This window comes from Monodon monoceros, unplaced genomic scaffold (genome assembly GCF_005190385.1).
Source record: "Monodon monoceros isolate NGI ecotype Baffin Bay Population unplaced genomic scaffold, NGI_Narwhal_1 Super_Scaffold_7, whole genome shotgun sequence".
NCBI classification, from domain to species: domain Eukaryota; kingdom Metazoa; phylum Chordata; class Mammalia; order Artiodactyla; family Monodontidae; genus Monodon; species Monodon monoceros.
In genome coordinates this window covers 32385604-32406394 of record NW_021703784.1, presented here as the reverse complement: position 1 = coordinate 32406394, position 20791 = coordinate 32385604, and the positions used below count along the sequence as shown (strand labels likewise).

At 36.9% G+C, this 20791-nt stretch overlaps 1 protein-coding gene across 1 annotated transcript in view; it reads left to right on the top strand.

The window, feature by feature from the left end:
- Positions 1 to 20791, top strand: part of CNTN5 (contactin 5) — a 1393643-nt gene that overhangs the window by 1324894 nt on the left and 47958 nt on the right. The window contains exons 18-19 of the mRNA XM_029208299.1: positions 13781 to 13851; positions 15969 to 16203. Of these exons, the coding sequence (XP_029064132.1) occupies positions 13781 to 13851; positions 15969 to 16203 (306 nt within the window). The remainder of the gene's footprint in view (positions 1 to 13780; positions 13852 to 15968; positions 16204 to 20791) is intronic.

Below are 20791 nucleotides of genomic sequence, written 5' to 3'. Positions count from 1 at the left end.
CACTGCCAGGGTCCCATGATCCAGGGACAACTTCCCTGGGAGAACACATACCGCACCTCGGGCTGTAGCAACGTCATACTGGCCTCTGCCACCGCAGGCTTACCCCCATCCGTGCCCCTCCCTCTCTCCGGCCTGAGTGAGCCAGAGCCCCCGAATGAGCTGCTACTTTAATCCCGTCCTGTCTGAGCGAAGGACAGAGGTGCCCTCAAGCGACCTACACGCAGAGGCGGGGCCAAATCCAAAGCTGAGCCCCGGGAGCTGTGCGAACAAAGAAGAGAAAGGGAAATCTCTCCCAGCAGCCTCAGGAGCAGCGGATTAAGTCTCCACAATCAACTTGATGTACTTGCATCTGTGGAATATCTGAATAGACAACGATTCATCCCAAATTGAGGAGGTGAACTTTGGTGGCAAGATATATACTTTTTTTCCCTTTTTCTCTTTTTGTGAGTGTGTATGTGTATGCTTCTGTGTGTGATTTTCTCTGTATAGCTTTGATTTTACCATTTGTCTTAGGGTTCTCTCTGTCCGTTTTTGGATTTTTTTTCTTTTTTTTTTTTTTACTTTTCAAACGTTTTTTCTTAATAATTATATTTTTATTTTAATAACTTTATTTTATTTTACTTTATTTTATTTTATTTGATCATCTTTCTTTCTATTTTTTCTCCCTTTTATTCTGAGCCATGTGGAATGTGGAATGAAAGGCTCTTGGTGCTCCAGCCAGGTGTCAGGGCTGTGCCTCTGAGGTGGGTGAGCCAACTTCAGGACACTGGTCCACAACAGACCTCCCAGCTCCATGTAATATCAAACGGCAAAAATCTCCCAGAGATCTCCATCTCAATGCCAAGACCCAGCTTCACTCAACGACCAGCAAGCTACAGTGCAGGACACCCTATGCCAAACAACTAGCAAAACAGGAACACAACCCCATCCATTAGCAGAGAGGCTGCCTAAAATCATAATAAGGCCACAGACACCCCAGAAAACACCACCAGATACAGTCCTGCCAACCAGAAAGACAAGATCCAGCCTCATCCACCAGAACACAGGCACTAGTCCCCTCCACCAGGAGGCCTACACAACACACTGAACCAACCTTAGCCACTGGAGACAGACACCAGAAACAACAGGAGCTACGAACCAGCAGCCTGCGAAAAGGAGACTCCAAACACAGCAAGTTAAGCAAAATGAGAAGACAGAAAAACACACAGCAGATGAAGGAGCAAGGTAAAAACCCACCAGACCTAACAAATGAAAAGGAAATAGGCAGTCTACCTAAAATAGAATTCAGAGTAAAGATAGTAAAGATGATCCAAAATCCTGGAAATAGAATAGAGAAAATACAAGAAACGTTTAACAAGGACCTAGAAAAACTAAAGAGCAAACAAACACTGATGAACAACACAATAAATGAAATTAAAAATTCCCTAGAAGGGATCAATAGCAGAATAACTGAGGCAGAAGAACGGATAAGTGACCTGGCAGATAAAATACTGGAAATAGCTACTGCAGAGCAGAATAAAGAAAAAAGAATGAAAAGAACTGAGGGCAGTCTCAGAGACTTCTGGGACAGCACTAAACACACCAACATTCGAATTATAGGGGTCCCAGAAGAAGAAGAGATAAAGAAAGGGACTGAGAAACTATTTGAAGAGATTATAGTTGAAAACTTCCCTAATATGGGAAAGGAAATAGTTAATCAAGCCTAGGAAGCAAAGAGAGTCCCATAGAGGATAAATCCAAAGAGCAATACTCCAAGACACATATTAATCAAACTATCAAAAATTAAATACAAAGAAAAAATATTAAAAGCAGCAAGGGAAAAACATCAAATAACACACAAGGTAATCCTCATAAGGTTAACAGATGATCCTTCAGCAGAAACTCTGCAAGCCAGAAGGAAATGGCAGGACATATTTAAAGTGTTGAAGGAGAAAAACCTACAACCAGGATTACTCTACCCAGCAAGGATCTCATTCAGATTTGACAGAGAAATTAAAACCTTTACAGAAAAGCAAAAGCTAAGAGAATACAGCACCACCAAACCAGCTTTACAACAAATGCTAAAGGAACTTCTCTAGGCAGGAAACACAAGACAAGAAAAAGACCTATGATAACAAATCCAAAAGAATTATGAAAACGGGAATAGGAACATACATATCGATAATTACCTTAAATGTAAATGGATTAAATGCTCCAAGCAAAAGACATAAACTGGCTAAATGGATACAAAAACAAGACCCATATATATGCTGCCTACAAGAGACCCACTTCAGACCTAGGGACACATACAGACTGAAAGTGAGGGGATGGAAAAAGATATTCCATGCAAATGGAAATCAAAAGAAAGCTGGAATAGCAATTCTCATATCAGACGCAATAGACTTTAAAATAAAGAGTATTACAAGGGACAAAGAAGGACACTACATAATGGTCAAGGGATTGATCCAAGAAGATATAACAATTATAAATATTTACGCACACAACATAGGAGCACCTCAATACATAAGGCAAATACTAACAGCCATAAAAGGGGAAATCGACAGTAACACATTCATAGTAGGGGACTTTAACACCCCACAGTCACCAATGGACAGATCATCCAAAATGAAAATAAATAAGGAAACACAAGCTTTAAATTATATATTAAATAAAATGGAATTAATTGATATTTATAGGATATTCCATCCAAAAAAAACAGAATACACTTTCTTCTGAAGTGCTCATGACACATTCTCCATGTCAGATCATATCCTGGGTCACAAATCAGCCTTGGTAAATATAAGAAAATGAAAATTGTGTCAAGTATCTTTTCTGACCACAACGCTATGAGACTAGATGTCAATAAAAGGAAAAAATCTGTAAAAAATACAAACACACAGAGGCTAATCAATACAATACTAAATAACCAAGGGATCACTGAAGAAATCAAAAAATACCTAGAAACAAATGACAATGAAAACACTAAGACCCAAAACCTATGGGATGCAACAAAAGCAGTTCTAAGCGGGAAGTTTATAACAATACAATCCTACCTTAAGAAACAAGAAACATCTCAAATAAACAACCTAACCATACACCTAAAGCAATTAGAGAAAGAACAAAAAACCCCCAAAGTTAGCAGAAGGAAAGAAATCATAAAGATCAGATCAGAAATAAATGTAAAAGAAATGAAGGAAGTCATAGCAAAGATCAATAAAGCTAAAAGCTGGTTATTTGAGAAGATAAACAAAATTGATACACCATTAGCCAGACTCATCAAGAAAAAAAGGGAGAAGACTCAAATCAATACAATTAGAAATGAAAAAGGAGAAGAAACAACTGACACTGCAGAAATACAAAAGAGCATGAGAGATTACTACAAGCAACTCTATGCCAATAAAATGGACAACCTGGAAAAAATGGGCAAATTCTTAGAAATGCACAACCTTCTGAGACTGAACCAGGAAGAAATAGAAAATATGAACAGACCAATCAAAAGCACTGAAATTGAAACTGTGATTACAATCTTCCAACAAACAAGAGCTCAAGACCAGATGGCTTCACAGGCGAATTCTATCGAACATTTAGAGAAGAGCTAATATCTATCCTTCTAAAACTCTTCCAAAATATAGCAGAGGGAGGAACACTTCCAAACTCATTCTACGAGGCCACAATCACCCTGATACCAAAACCAGACAAAGATATCACAAAGAAAGAAAATTACAGGCCAATATCACTGGTGAACATAGATTCAAAAATCCTCAACAAAATACTAGCGAACAGAATCCAACAGCACAATAAATGATCATACGCCATGATCAAGTGGGGTTTATCCCAGGAATGCAAGGATTCTTCAATATATGTAAATCAATCAATATGATACACCGTATTAACAAATTGAAGGAGAAAATCCATATGATCATCTCCATCAATGCAGAGAAAGATTTCGACAAAATTCAACACCGATTTATGATAAAAATCCTGCAGAAAGTAGGCATAGAGAGAACTTTTCTCAACATAATAAAGGCCATATATGACGACAAACCCATAGCCAGCATCATTCTCAATGGTGAAAAACTGAAACCATTTTCTCTAAGATCAGGAACAAGACAAGGTTGCCCACTCTCACCACTCTTATTCAACATAGTTTTGGAAGTTTTAACAACAGCAATCAGAGAAGAAAAAGAAATAAAAGGAATCCAAATTGGAAAAGAAGTAAAGCTGTCACTGTTTGCAGATGACATGATATTATACATAGAGAATCCTAAAGATGCTACCAGGAAACTACTAGAGCTAATCAATGAATTTGGTAAAGTTGCAGGATACAAAATTAGTGCACTGAAATCTCTGGCATTCCTATACACTAATGATGAAAAATCTGAAAGTGAAATTAAGAAAGCACTCCCATTTACCATTGCAACAAAAACAATAAAATATCTAGGAATAAACCTACCTAAGGAGAAAAAAGAGCTGTATGCAGAAATTTATAAGACACTGATGAAAGAAATTAAAGATGATACAAATAGATGGAGAGATATACCATGTTCTTGGATTGGAAGAATCAACACTGTGAAAATGACTCTACTACCCAAAGCAAGCTACAGATTCAATGCAATCCCTATCAAACTACCACTGGCATTTTTCACAGAACTAGGACAAAAAATTTCACAATTTGTGTGGAAACGCACAAGATCCCAAATAGCCAAAATAATCTTGAGAAAGAAAAATGGAGGAGGAGGAATCAGGCTCCCTGACTTCAGACTATACTACAAAACTACAGTAATCAAGACAGTTTGGTACTGGCATAAAAACAGAAGTATAGATCAATGGAACTGGATAGAAAGCCCACAGATAAACCCATGCACCTATGGTCAACTTATATTTGATAAAGGTGGCAAGAATATACACTTGAGAAAAGACAGCCACTTTAATAAGTAGTGCGGGGAAAACTGGACAGGTATATGTAAAAGTATGAAATTAGGACACTCCCTAACACCATACGCAAAAATAAACTCAAAATGGATTAAAGACGTAAATGTAATGCCAGACACTACCAAACTCTTAGAGGAAAACATAGGCAGAAGACTCTGTGATATAAATCACAGCAAGATCCTTTTTGACCCACTTCCTAGAGAAATGGAAATAAAACAAAAATAAACAAATAGGACCTAGTGAAACTTAAAAGCTTTTGCACAGCAAAGGAAACCATAAACAAGACGAAAAGACAAGCCTCAGAATGGGAGAAAATATTTGCAAATGAAGCAACTGACAAAGGATTAATCTCCAAAATTTACAAGCAGCTCATGCAGCTCAATATCAAAAAAACAAACAGCCCAATCCAAAAATGGGCAGAAGACCTAATTAGATGCTTCTCCAAAGAATATATACAGCTTGCCAACAAACACATGAAAGGATGCTTAACATCATTAATCATTAGAGAAATGCAAATCAAAAGTACAATGAGATATCATCTCACACCGGTCAGAATGGCCATCCTCAAAAAATCTACGAACCATAAATGCTGGAGAGGGTGTGGGGAAAAGGGAACCCTTTTGCACTGTTGGTGGGAATGCTAATTGATACAGCCACTATGGAGAACAGTATGGCGGTTCCTTAAAAAACTAAAAATAGAACTACGATACGACCCAGCAATCCCACTACTAGGCATATACCCTGAGAAAACCATAATTCAAAAAGAGTCATGTACCAAAATGTTCATTGCAGCTCTATTTACAATAGCCAGGACATGGAAGCAACCTAAGTGTCCATCAACAGATGAATGGATAAAGAAGGTGTGGCAATATATACAATGGAATATTACTCAGCCATAAAAAGAAAGGAAATTGTGTTATTTGTAGTGAGGTTGATGAACCTAGAGTCTGTCATACAGAGTGAAGTAAGTCAGAAAGAGAAAAACAAACACCGTATGCTATCACATATTATGGAATCTAAGGGGGAAAATAAAGAGTCATGAAGAACCTAGGGGCAAGACGGGAATAAAGGCACAGGCCTACTAGAGAATGGACTTGAGGATATGCGGAGGGGGAAGGGTAAGCTGTGTCAAAGTAAGAGAGTGGCATGGACATATATTCACTACCAAACGTAAAATAGATAGCTAGTGGGAAGCAGCCACATAGCACAGGGAGATCAGCTCGGTGCTTTGTGATCACCTAGAGGGGTGGGATAAGGAGGGTGGGAGGGAGGGAGATGCAAGAGGAAAGAGATATGGGAACATATGTACATGTATAACTGCTTCACTTTGTTATAAAGCAGAAACTAACACACCATTGTGAAGCAATTATACTCCAATAAAGATGTTTAAAAAATTAAATAAATAAGTAAATAAAATAGAGAAGAGGTTATTCTCAGTATTTTCAAACTACCCTATGTATTAGCCATTCAAGTATAACTAGTGGTTTGTGTGTGCTTCTTTTATTTCTTTTTTTCTTTTTAAATACTTAGTGGTCTATTTGGAACTAGGGAGTTATGAAACTGAATATCTATATCTCATGTGTATAGCTCCAGGTAGAGCTGAAATAGTAAGTTCTAATAGGTACATTTTTTTTCCTGCAAAGATTTGTCTTGGAATACAATAGATATGTGTAACCTTTTGATTGTTTATTGACCTCGGTGACAAAAGAGTCTGAAATAAACATCTAGTACCCAAAAAGTAACAACAACAACAAAATTCTATATTAACTTAATAAACACTTTCATCTCATATCCAGTTCCATATTTCTGTCTCTCCATCCCAGCACAGCCTTGACTCAAGGGTTACGATTTGTCTTTTCTTTCTTCTTTCTACTTCCTCCCTGACCTTCCAACTGCTATTCTGGTCACTTCCCAGGTCAGAAAAGAAGAAAATGAAAAATGGCTTCACGTGTTGTAATTTGTTGTTCTCACGTAAATGTTGAGTGCTCCAGGAGATGGCATTTGTCCACATTCTGCTTCTTTCATTCTCGGAGTACATTAGGTTCTTAAGAGACTATCCTATCTCCTAGCAGGCAGCTTCATTGACTGTGATACCAACAGGCTTATTCAAACCTACCTTCCACAGTGTCTGCTTTGCCCATGATAATCATTTCACATTTCTGACCTGCCAAACTCTAGAAATGCCATATGTTCTCAAGAACTATTTTGGTCTCTGCTCTAGTGGCATAGTGCAGGGCTGAGCCATCTTACATAATTCTGAAGCTCAACAGCATCCAGCCAGGATGTGAGAGGTAAGCATCTGTACTCTCCTCATCAGCTGTTTTGCTTCTCTTGTCACTTAGCTTGAGGGGGAAATGATACTCCCACTTTGCTCCTAGAGACAGCTGGGGAGGGAGGGATATGCCACAGCACATCCATCTACTAAGCTGACAGCCTTCTTCCAAAACACTGCTTGAGCTAAAATTTTATATATATGGCTGGAGGGGGGTAATGGGAAAGGGTCATGAAATTGGTTTTCTCTATTTCCTAGTAGTTCTGTGGTTTTGTCTAGCCAACCTCATTTTAGCATCTGAGGTTACATGTGTCTCATCCCAAGTCCAGAAAAGACTCATTAAACTTCCTACTGCAGTTTCTTTCCCTGTACATTACCTTCCTACTTCTGAAAGGATCTTGCTTTGTTCATATTTGTATATTCACAGTTCTTGTCCATGATTACTTAGGAAACTTCACTGAGTTCAAAAGTTATGGAAAGAACACAATAAAATACTATTATAAGATGGGGCTGAATTAGTTTTCTCAGGGGCATGTGGGTTGGCCTTGTAAATGGCGTTTAATGGAGCTTTGAAGGCCAGACCAAATGAGACTCAGGCAGAATTATTTATAGGGGGCAATTAAAAAATCTACATACTATTGTCAGGCACTGGTGTGTGCAGAGAAAAGGCATAAAGCTGTGGGGTTTTTAAAGGTCTTTCTAGTCTACGCTTCTAAAAAATATATATGATATAAAAAATGTAAAGCAGTCAACTGAAATAATTGGGAAACTCTAAAAGAAAATACTATTAAATGAACATAACTTTCTTCAACTCAATGAGTAATTTAATTATATTAAATAAAAGAAATTGTTCTTAGTAACATTAAGAGCAGAGAAAAATCATAGCAAGAAACAGACCTCTAAGACCAAATCTCAATAATTAGGAAAAAAGAAGATAATAGTATGGCTCATACAGCAGACAGTATTTTAAATCATGAAACCACTTTGGTCCAGGAAAGCCTTTTCTGCAAAATATATTCAAGAAATATATCTTCAGTTTCAGAGACACTTTGCAAACAGAGATGGTAACTTTAACAAATGCCCTTCTAAATGAAACATGGTTAATTGCTAGGCATGCCCCTTTCTGATTAATAGCAAGATGAGGGAAGAGCAGTAGAAGACTTGAGCATGAAAGACAAAAGGGTAATGAGAGGTTATCAACCCAGGAGTAAATGTGAGACACTCAAGTTAGACTTTTCCCATCTTCCTAGTCCCTATAATGCCATATGCCAGTCATAAATCATGAACCATGTTTCAAGCCCTATACTAAGCCCTTGCCTTTCACTATAGCATTTAATTCTCACATCAACCCTCTAAAGCAAGCAGGCTTATCCCCATCTTACAGATGAGAAACAGAATAAGAGAGTTAAAAACTTGTACAAGGTTATCTAATAAGTAAGTGGCAGAGTTGGAATTCTAATCTTAAACCAAAGGTGATGACTCCCAAGTTATCTTCCTCCCACCCCTCCCTTCTTCCTCTTGCCTTTTTCTTTCTCTTCATTTTACCACACGTTCCAACAAATTTTGCTCAAAGATTATTATGCCTATCCTCTGCTTCTACTTCCTTGTGGAATAAAGTTCAGAGAAAATGAGTGAATGGAAACACCTTTTATTGTCTATACATACCTCCTGTGGTCCTGACTATTGCAATTTATGAGAAGGTTCATATATCAGAGAAATCTTGCATTCTCTGAAATATCCTAGCAACGAAAGTTGTAAATCAAAAATGATATATTGCCTAGGTTTTCAAATTAAAACAAGCTGAGCCAAAACTGAAAGCACAATTTCCATGGTACTGTTGAAACTGTATTATCCAGATTTCCAAAAGAACAGTCTATTTCAAGATCACATGTTTATAGATTCCTACTGAACTTAGTGTTTATCATAGAAGACAACTACATTTTCTTTTTGAAGTAGATAATAACATTAGGTAATAGTTATAAATTACAGTTCCAGGCACTGTGATACATAATTATGAAAACCTTAAAAAGTAGGTACTATTATTATCTCCGTGAGACAACTAAAGGACAAAGTGGTTAAGAGATATTTTCAACCCATCAGCTAGAATGGTAGAACTGAGATTCAAGCCCAGATCTTTCTCAGTCCCAGAAGAATACTTTTACCACTTACACATACCACCTTAGCTACCCTATTGATAGGAATAACAGCATTATCTGAACTCTTTAGGAAACACCACTGGTATTATTTTTTTTTTTAATTTTGGAAGCTCTTTAACTCTTTTTATAAAGTGAGCTTAGATGATAATCAGTTAACTGAAATATTTGTATGTTACATACTTCAATTCAGGTAGGATTTTTTTTTTAAATTTCTCTCCTGACTCCCACCTTCACTATATTATCAACCTCCATTCCCTCCTTCCATTCTTTTGCACTTTTCTGCCCAAACCAGTTGCTGGATTTCCTCCTAAATTATGTGACCGCTCCCAGGTCTCTAGTAAAGCTGTATTATTTAATGAGTTATGTAAACATCTACTGTAGTAGATTTGGAAATTTTTCAGGGAAAAAAAGAGAGATTGGTAAACGATTTCATCCTGTATTCTTTTGTTTAGTTGAATGCTAATTAAAGCATGTTTTTAGTGTGATTGACTTTGTTCAGACTATTACACTTAGGAAGAGTTCTTTGAGACTCAAGCTTAAATTCATGCACGCTTAAACTAAGGTAGTACACTATATTTTAGTCACTCTGAGCATTTACAACCAAATGTATAAGATAAAAAGGGACAAGAGTCTACATTTCAACATGCCAGATAAGGCACTAAAACAGCAAGACATTTATAGATTGTTGTAAAAGTATTAATCACGTTATTCCTTCATGGAAGACTAATGTTCAAAAGAAATTCTGATGAATAAGAGTTTAATTCATTAACCATGCATGTGAACTTGATTCTCTAAGCTAATAAGCTCATGGCATTGATCAGTAGCCAACGGAGGGAGAAAAGCATCTAGCTGCTTAATTCTAAATCAGATTTTCAATAATTATATTGAAAATAAATTTGTGTTTAGGTAAATATGTATTTCTCTGAACTCAATGAAAGCATTTATTACATGTTTGATTATATTAATTTTATTCTTCTAACAAGAATTATAGAACTTTTACAATAGAAGAGCTCTGAACAATTAAGTGAAACCTCTACATATCATGAATATGTTGTTTTAAAAATAAAAGGATATAATTAAAATCAGTGTTGACTGCAGAGATAATAACTGTGAGCCACCAACTTGAAAAGGAAACCAATGAGCATGGGTTCCACTGATCATCTGCATGTAATTAGGAAATTTAAGCCAATTAGAATTAGAGTACCCAATTCAAACATTGTGATCCTGACAGCAAAGCACAATGCCTGAGTTGCATCTATTAAAGACTTAGGTTTTCTTTTTTGTTTGTTTGTTTGTTTTTCCAGTTTTATTGAGATATAATTGACATATAATACTGTATTAGTTTAAGGTGAACAACATAATGAGTTGATATATTTATATACTGCAAAATGATTACCACAAGTTTAGTTAACATCCATCACCTCACACAAGTACATTTTCTTCCTTGTGATGAGAACTTTTAACATCTTCTCTCTTAGCAACGTTCAAATATACGAAAACAGTATTGTTATCTATAGTCACCATGTTGTATATTATATCCCTAGAACTTATTTATCTTATATCTGGAAATTCATACCTTTTGACCACATTTCCCCATTTCCCCCACCCTTCATTCCCATCTCTGGCAATCACCAATCTGTTCTCTGTTCCTACAAGTTCCATATTTTTAGATTTCACATATAAGTCAGATCATAAAGTATTTGTCTTTCCCTGTCCAGCTTATTTCACTTAGTATAAGGATGCTGATGTCCATCCATGTTGTCTCAAATGGCAGGGTTCCCTTCTTTGTATGGCTGAATAGTATTCCATTGTATAATACACCACATTTTCTTTATTCATTGATCCATGGACATTTAGGTTATTTCCATGTCTTTAAAGCCTTAAGTTTTCTGTTAGTATTTCTTATTATATCTAGTAAGCCTTTCTTAAAAAAGAACAGTTGGTGCTTATACACATATACTATTAAAACTCAATGAACTATAGTGCCTCTTTTGTGTCATTTATTATACATTAAAATTGGATGATCTTTATTTACATTATTTTATTTTCTTTATTTACATTTATTTATTTTATCTTCTTAAAAGGAATTAGTAGCAGTAGGAAGACTTCAAAGACTAATTTCAAATGATAAAAGAAATTTTACAGAATCTAGGTCATTTATGGATAATTTGATATGGAAGTAACTCACACAGAAACAAATTAAATTTTGCTTTCTTGGTTCCTCAAAGTGGAAATTTTCACCACATTTTTCATTAGTTTCTTTTCAACTTTTTTACTCACAAAGTTAAAACTTTTGAAAACTCTAAATATTCTTTTTAAAAATAAAAACACTATTAGACTATGGAACAATACTACCAAAGCTCCAGAAGAAAGATTTGACCTCAAATCATCACTTGAATTTCATTTTACTCATACTTCTTTAATGAGCTTCAAGAGAGAGATGCTCACAAGATAGCCTATAGCCTACTCTCCAACCCTAAGCTAGAGGTTCCAAGCATCCTCTTTTTAGATGATGTTTGAGGGCTGAATAAAATAGAAAATGATGCTCAGTGCCTAGTCTTTCCACAAAATCCATGATCATAGGGAGGGTATCTTCAAAGAAAAATATTCAAATTCCTACATTTAGGGTATAAACTAGCAATTCCAATGTAGCAGATGAAGTAGGTGGTTGTGGTAGATATTACTTGTAATATTATTTACCTGTTAATTATTGTCAGTGATGAATGTGAAGCATATGTGTGTGCATAACTTTTTATATTTTACAAACAAATGGTAGTAAGAGAAACCATAGTGGCACCATATCAACAAATTAACTTGCTTCTACTATTTATCTGACCATGCACTCATGGTCACAATATTCAGAACTCTGAGATTAGCCACTGAGGGTATATTTGGAAATGTGTAGCCCTACCCTTTTACACATACAGTTAAACCAGTTTTCCTCCTGTGTGCTTTACTCATACCATACACCAGAAAATGAATTTAAAACTACTACTCTATAACAGTGGTTTTGAGACATGGTGTCAAGGCAGACTGATGTGTCATAGATTGTTACATGCAGTGATAACTTATGACTACTAGTAAAAAACTCAAGTTAAATCATCTGCCTGCTCTTCATATAAATTAGGGCATATTCACTGTTATTGCTCTAATACCATCATTCTTCTTAGTTGAATTCCTTTTGATTTCCCGATTGAGAGACAAAGGGGTATCCAATTCCATGTAATTCTGAGGGAGTTCATGAGAGTGAACTCCACATATGAATAATCCTTAATGTGTATGTAACTGTGAAAAAAGAAAGATTGGTAACGGCTTCTGTATATATCCTTCTACGTGTGCATGAGAAAAACAAGAACTCATGTTCACGGAGAAAAGTGTCAAGGAAATGAAATTTGGACCTGGTGAATAAATATCATCTAGTTCAATGGAGGCAATGATAGTGTTCTCTCCCACCTCCGTGGTCCAAGAAGAATTGTTTTTTTCCTTTCTAGTAGCATATAAATTCTGCATCAGTTTTTCCAGTATATAAAATGCTGTGTTAATATCTACCAGTAATTAACAGCCTTCCACTCCAAGTAGGTAATAAATGGGAGTGAATTTATTGTTTATGAGTATATCAATATTTTTTTAAAAACTATATGCTGGGATATAAAGACAATGCTGAAGTGTAAAATTGCTAATGCAGGCTCATAGCCTAGAAAAAGATTTATTTTAATAGTTTTCTTCATTTAACAGTTCTTCATCTGAATATATTCCCTTTCAACTACATGTTTTGTGGTTTGGTGCTGTGAAGGGGAAATTTATTCCTTTGACACATTTATTCTTTTAATAGTTTTGCATTTGAAAAAGCTTCACCAGGTATCTATATATTTTGCAGTTTGCAGAGAGGTTCATTCTTGACAGTTTTTTAAAATGTTTATTCATTTAAATAGGTTCTCACTCCATAGAACTGTTGCTAAGATTTCTTTAAACTGGAGCCACCTGGGAGTTCTAGTAAAGCAGTAAGGCTAATGTCAACCTGTGGACTTTCCAGGGGCTCTGCAAGCCCTGAAATCACAGAAGATTCACATCCTCAGGAAGAAGAAAACATGTAGGATGTAATTTAACTAACCATTAGCAGATGTCCTTGACTATAGTGTTAATTATGATTTGGACCTTAGTAACCACAGAGCATTTATACAATTGAACTAGTTTGGGGATGCAGTATGTGGCCATGAAAAATATATATCAAACTCCCCCACATATATTTTAAAGCAAGGTATTTGTCACAAACATTTTGTTTAATATTGAATAAGACCACTTTGACTTCCAGCCACATTTTGATTTGTTTATTTGGGGATGTTACCCAACCAGAGTAGGGTTATGATGCATTCTTGGTGTAGGGACACTTAAATTGTACATCTATGTATTGTCCTCACTCTTGGCCCATTTTTAACGACAGTTCCAAAGACAACACCCACCAATGTAAGAGGAAGAAGTGGAAGAAGGCACGAGTTAGTCATCGCCTGGGAGGTAAGAAAGCCTACTCAGATGTCAGAACTTGTTGATTCCTTAAAAAAGAAAGTTACACATAGAGTATCTGTATTTGGTATAGAGTAACTGAGTAACTTCTGTTTAAAGGAGGTTAAGAAACACTTTGAGCATGCGTTACTCACATGAATATTTCCAAAATGAACTTTTCTCATTTTCATACAAAGTCTAAAGTGTGCCGTCCTGTCATATAGGCTGTCTCAGAATACAGTTTGAATGATTAAAACACATTCTCTCACAAATTACTTCAGATGTTTATTTGGCTTAGTTTGATATTTATTTACTTCACAATTGAATAGCACTCTTGACATATATGGAGGCTAAAACCATTGAGGTTTTCCTGGAGTAGTGACTGGGTTAGCTCATTTATCTCATACAACCATCCTATTAGTGGGGATAATTTTCCTTGTTTTACAAAATTATGAAACTGATGCACAGTTTGAGTACTTTCCTGAGAAGCAGTAGATTTGGGGCTTTGAATCCAAAACCCTTATTCTTTTGTGTCCCTCACTGTATGACCTCCAAAATTCCTTCTGTCAAAGGAAAGGAACAGGGGAGAAAGAGTGGGAGAGGTACATTTATTTTCCATAAAGCCACCTTCCTTCTTTAATGTTAACTTTATTATCAAATATAGCTAGGTAGCTAACAGAACAATGCATTAGAATATGGAGATGGAAATAACTATTGGAGAAAACAACCAATCCCTGACCATCTCTAAGAACAATGATAGAATGTACAGAAACATACAGAAAAACTCCTTTCCCCAGTAAGAAATCTTCCATGAGCACATACCCTGACCTGTTCTGTTCATATGCCTCTTCTTCAATAAAACTTTATGCCTTGTTTTTGATTTCTGCAGAGGTATTAACTTCCCAATACCTGACCTTCACTGAGATCAAACCTCTCTAAACGGAATTGACTTCCCTGTCAGTTTTATGTCTTAGTCAGCTGGGGCTGCTACAACAAAAATACTGTAGACTGGGTGGCTTATAAACAACAGAAATTTAATTCTTACAGTTCTGGACGCTGGAAGTCTAGTTCTGGAAGGCATTGGTGGATTCATATCTGGCAAGGGCCTGCTTCCTGGTTCATAAAACACAATTTCTCACTATGTCCTCACGTGACAGAGGGGCAAGACAGATCTCTAGATTCTGTATTACAAGGTCAATAATCTGATTCATGAGTACTCCACCCTCATAGCCAAGTCACCTACCAAAAGCCCATCTCCTAGTACCATCACATTGTGTTAGGAATTCATCACATGAATTGTGGGGGAGGAAGGGGTATAAACATTTAGTCTATAGTACTTTGATATAATAGGCTTTGTCTCTTTTCCTCCACTCAATACATAGTTTTTCCTCAAATCAAAATTCAAAATAAGAAAATGTAGCAAAGGTTTATTGTGTGTCTATTTGTCAAACATTGTGCTAGGCAATGTCTGGTAACTGCTCCACTGACTAACTAGTTAATGACAATTACTGTTTTCTTTGGTGTGCAATTGATGCTCATTTAACAAATTTAAATGTAAGCCATGGAGTACAAGTCTCTCGAAAAAATTCTGTATTCTAATTTTTTCATATGTTAGTAAAGCACAAGAGTAATTGAGAAAAAACTAGAAGAAAGGTCTTACATTAATTTCACCGAGATTTTCTGTGCAAAGCCCTCTGCAGAGCATTACCAGTGACAAGATTTTCCCGACCACCAGACCATATGACAGTTTTCCCCAGCATATTACATTCTAGTGTGGAATCCAAGGACCTTTGTTTCATATACATGACTAGTTCGAGCAAATCTGTTTCACTTCAAGAGTTTTCAATACTCCTGATGCTTTTCTTAAATACCAACTGATACCATTTAATTTTTTAATCTTATATCTTTAAAGCCTTTTAAATTTCCGGTGACTGTCAAGCTATTTTTCTATGTTGGCTTCCAATGTAATAGAGAGTCTCTATTGAGACTCTCAATAGTCTCTCAAATCAAAAGATTGGAGAGTCTCTATTGCTCTAGTTAACCATAATCTTTAAAAATTTAAAGATTGGAAAGAGTGGGGGTTTTGATGAATTATTTTCCTGATATTTAATTGCATTTTTCTTCTTTAGCCAGTATCAGAAGAGTTTCAGAATGGGGAAGGCTTTGGCTATATTGTGGCTTTCCGACCCAATGGAACACGTGGCTGGAAGGAAAAAATGGTGACATCTTCTGAAGCTTCAAAATTCATTTATAGAGATGAAAGTGTCCCTCCTCTTACTCCCTTTGAAGTGAAGGTTGGCGTTTATAACAATAAAGGAGATGGACCTTTCAGTCAAATTGTGGTCATATGTTCAGCTGAAGGAGGTCAGTTTTTTTCATGCTTATTATTTTCATTTAACATTTTAATATTTTATTTTGGTACATGAATGTGACATTATTGTGTTATATTAGATAATACAGGTACACCAAAAGCAAAAATAAAACTTACCCATAGTCCTACTACACTTTTTAGATATATTTTTCCAAAATTTTTTCCAAATAATTTTTATTGAAAAAAATTGATCATTCCATATACTTTGCTTTATGTTCTTCACTCCCTGATGATGTATGGCAAATATCTTTCCATGACAATACAATATTAGTAACGCCTGTAGAATATCCTCTGGATGGATGGACATTTAACCATTCTTCTTTGTTTCACAATTTAGATCATTTTCTATTTTAACCTTATTCTAATTTAAATTTAGAAATTTAGATAACTTCTATTTTAATTGAAAATTTTAACTTATGTGAAATAAATTTAAATAAAGACTCCAATAACTATTTATTACTAACCTCATACACAAAACAGCCGACTGATAAGTATCAGACAGGATTTTTTGTTTGAAGCTTTTCACACATGGTATTATTAAATCCTCACAACAATCTTGTCTAATAGGCTTTATTATCCCCATTGTAGAGAAAGAGAAATTGAAGTCCAGAAAAGTTAAGGAACTTGTTAAAAAAAAGTTAAATAGTTTCTAATTGAGAATTAAACCCAGTCCTTTCAATCAGTAAATCCTTGATTTGTCTATAGCAAGCTGCCTTCATATGTATAACCTCATTTAATTCTCAGTATAAACCTACTAGGTAGGCAGGACCTAGGCAGGAAACCCATTTTGCAGATCAGTAAACTGTAAATCTGTGACTTATTCATGGTTACAGTCAACAGGTGGTAGTGCTAGAGGGCAAACTCAGTTTCCTACATCAAAATCCTTGATTCTTTCAAATTTTAATACAAAAATGTATTTTCTGAGTGAGAGAAAGCTTGATAGAGCTAACTCCCTAAAGTTAGCTTTTCTGCACAGTCCTTCTTCAATTCAAGTGCAAAATTTCAATTGGCTCTGCAAGTAAGTAAAATGCCTTACAGGCCGTAAACCTGACAGAAGACTGAGCTAATGTTACACCAAAGGCAGCACACATTTGACCTTCCAAATAATTATGGTTTTCTCATAAACTGACCCTTTTACTTCCTTTGTGCCTACATGTGTGACTTGAATAGCTTAAGAGAATTACCAATCTTTTTGGTATGGAGAATTCATGGTGGGGGAAATAAGTAAGGTTGTTTGAATACTGAAGCACAAAGGTAGTGTCTAATTTACGTAAGATGTAGTTTTTCAGCACTAGCTGCCTTGTATTTTATGACATAGAGCCAAATTTTGAAGCAGAAGTAGAAAGTTTTTCCTAGTATAAGAATGAACAGGAAAGTGAAGAATCAAGTAATAATAAGGAACCATAGGTGTTCTGATGAGATATTCATGCACTTAGCATCTCAAGTTTCTGATGTTTTTTTCAGATAGTATAGCCAGCCTCCACATTACTTATATTAACTCTTACAATAAAATATGAGGTAGGAATCTCAAGCTGCAATGTATTTTGCAGGAAACTGAGACTCAGAGAGGCTAAGTAACATGCTCAAATCAACCCAGTAAATAACAAAAGTTATAAGTAACTGTAGTAAGTGACAGGGCTGGAATTTCAACATAGGTCTGTATGACTCCAAAGCTAATGCTTTTAATCACTACCCTATGCCTTCTCATCACGAGTGTCTTTAACAATAATGTTTCATTATTGTATTATATTAGTGTATATAATAATAATATTTTACATCATTTGTTACTCTGATATCTGTTTTGAAGTACGTCTTATTCAGGAAGTGCATATTCTTGTGGTTTTAATTTATTTAACCTAACTATAAAGTGCATGGTCCCAAATGTCACATGAGATGAATTGGACAGGTGTGTACATGCTTCGTATGGTAACACCAGTGTTGCCTTTAAGAAATCCAGATTTGTACGTTCCTTGTCAACCTTTGCTTTAAAATTAAATTATAGCAGCCACCATGGGTTATTTATACTGTGTTTTCTTAAATTTGAAATGGCTTGCTTTTAGAGATTTCTCTTTCCAGCTAGATAGGAAATATGCATATTTTCTTTCAAAGACACCGAGGTTGTTGCTGTAACATATTTCACAGTAACACTTCATTTACTTTAGTGGACTGAAATATGAAAGATACCAGGCAAATTAAATCCGAATAGAGGGAGGAGCTTCAAGATGACGGAGAAGTGAGACGTGGAGATTGCCTTCTTCTCCACAAATGCATCAGAAATACATCTACATGTGGAACAACTCCTACAGAACACCTACTGAACGCTGGCAGAAGACCTCAGACCTCCCAAAGGCAAGAAACTCCCACGTAACTGGGTAGGGAAATAGAAAAAAGAAAAAAAACAAAGACAAAAGAATAGGGATTGGACCTTCACCTCTGGGAGGGAGCTGTGAAAGAGGAAAAGTTTCCACACAATGGGAAGCATCTTCACTGCAGAGATGGCGGGGGTGGTGGGGGGAATCTGCAGAGCCACACAGGAGAGCACAGCAATAGCGATGCAGAGGGCAAAGCAGATAGATTCCCACATAGAGGATCAGTGTCGACTGGCACTCACCAGCCCAAGAGACTTCTCTGCTCACCAGCTGGCCGGGTCAGGTGAGGGCAGGGCGCTGAGGCTTGGGCTTCAGAGGTCAGATCCCAGGGAGAGGACTGGGGTTGGCTGCATGAACACAGCCTGAAGGGGGCTAATGTGCCACAGCTAGCCAGGAAGGAGTCCGGAAAAAAGTCTGGACCTGCCTAAGAAGCAACAAGACCATTGTTTCGGGGTGCACAAGCAGAGGGGATTCAGAGCACCACCTGCCTAAATGAGCTCCAGAGACGGGCACAAGACGCGGCTATCAGCACGGACGCCAGAGACGGGCATGAAACACTAAGGCTGCTGCTGCAGCCGCCAAGAAGCCTGTGTGCAAGCACAGGTCACTATACACACCTCTCCTCCTGGGAGCCAGTGCAGCCTGCTACTGCCAGGGTCCCATGATCCAGGGACAACTTCCCCTGGAGAACACACAGTGCACCTCATGCTGTTGCAACGTCATGCCACCCTCTGCCGCCACAGCCCTCCCCGCATTCCATACCCCTCCCTCTCCCAGCCTGAGTGAGCCAGAGCCCCCTAATCAGCTGCAACTTTAACCCTGTCCTGTCTGAGCGAAGAAGAGATGCCCTCAGGTGACCTACATGCAGAGGCGGGACCAAATCCAAAGCTGAATCCCAGGAGCTGTGCGAACAAAGAAGAGAAAGGGAAATCTCTCCCAGAAGCCTCAGGAGCAGCGGATTAAATCTCCACAATCAACTTGATGTACCCTGCATCTCTGGAATACTTGAATAAACAATTATCTCAAAATTGAAGTGGTGGACGTTGGGAACAACTATGTAACCATTCAGACAGTGTATGTCTTTTGTTTGCAGTATTCAATCCATTTACTTTTAAGGTAGTTATCAGGCCTGTGCCTCTGAAGTGGGAAAGATGAGTGAAAAACATTGGTCCACCAGTGAGCTCCAGGCTCCACATAATATCAAACACCCAAAGATCTCCCAGAGATCTCTATCTCAACACTAAGACCCAGCTCCACTCACCAACTAGCAAGCTACAGTCCTGGACACCCTATGCCAAACAACAAGCAAGACAGGAACACAACCCCACCCATTAGCAGAGAGGCAGCCTAAAATCATAATAAGATCACAGACAACCCAAAACACACCAGCAGATGCAGTCCTGCCCACCAGAAAGACAAGATCCAGCCTCATCCTCCAGAACACAGGCACTAGGCCCCTCCCCCATGGAAGCCTACACAACCCACTGAACCAACCTTAGCCACTGGGGACAGACATCAAAAACAACGGAAACTATGAACCTGCAGCCTGCAAAAAGGAGACCACAAACACAGTAAGTTAAGCAAAATGAGAAGACAGAGAAACACACAGCAAATGAAAGAGCAAGGTAAAAACCCAACAGACCAACCAAATGAAGAGGACATAGACAGTCTACTTGAAAAAGAATTCAGACTAATGTTAGTAAAGATGATCCAAATTCTTGGAAATAGGAAGGAGAAAATACAAGAAATGATTAACAAGGAGCAAGAAGAACTAAAGAGCAAACAAACAATGATGAGCAACACAATAAATGAAATTAAAAATTTTCTAGAAGGAATCAATAACAGAATAACTGAGACAGCTGAACTGATAAGTGACCTGGAAGATAAAATAGTGGAAATCACTACTGCAGAGCAAAATAAACAAAAAAGAATGAAAATAATTGAGGACAGTCTCAGAGACCTCTGGAACAGGATTAAACACAACAACATTCGAATTATAGGGGTCCTAGAAGAAGAAGAGAAAAAGAAAGGGACTGAGAAAATATTTGAAGAGATTATAGTTGAAAACTTCCCTAATATGGGAAAGGAAAATGTCAATCAAGTCCAGGAAGCACAGAGAGTCCCATAGAGGATAAATCCAAGGAGAAACATGCCAAGACACATACTAATCAAACTATCAAAAATTAAATACAAAAAAAAAAATTTTTTAAGC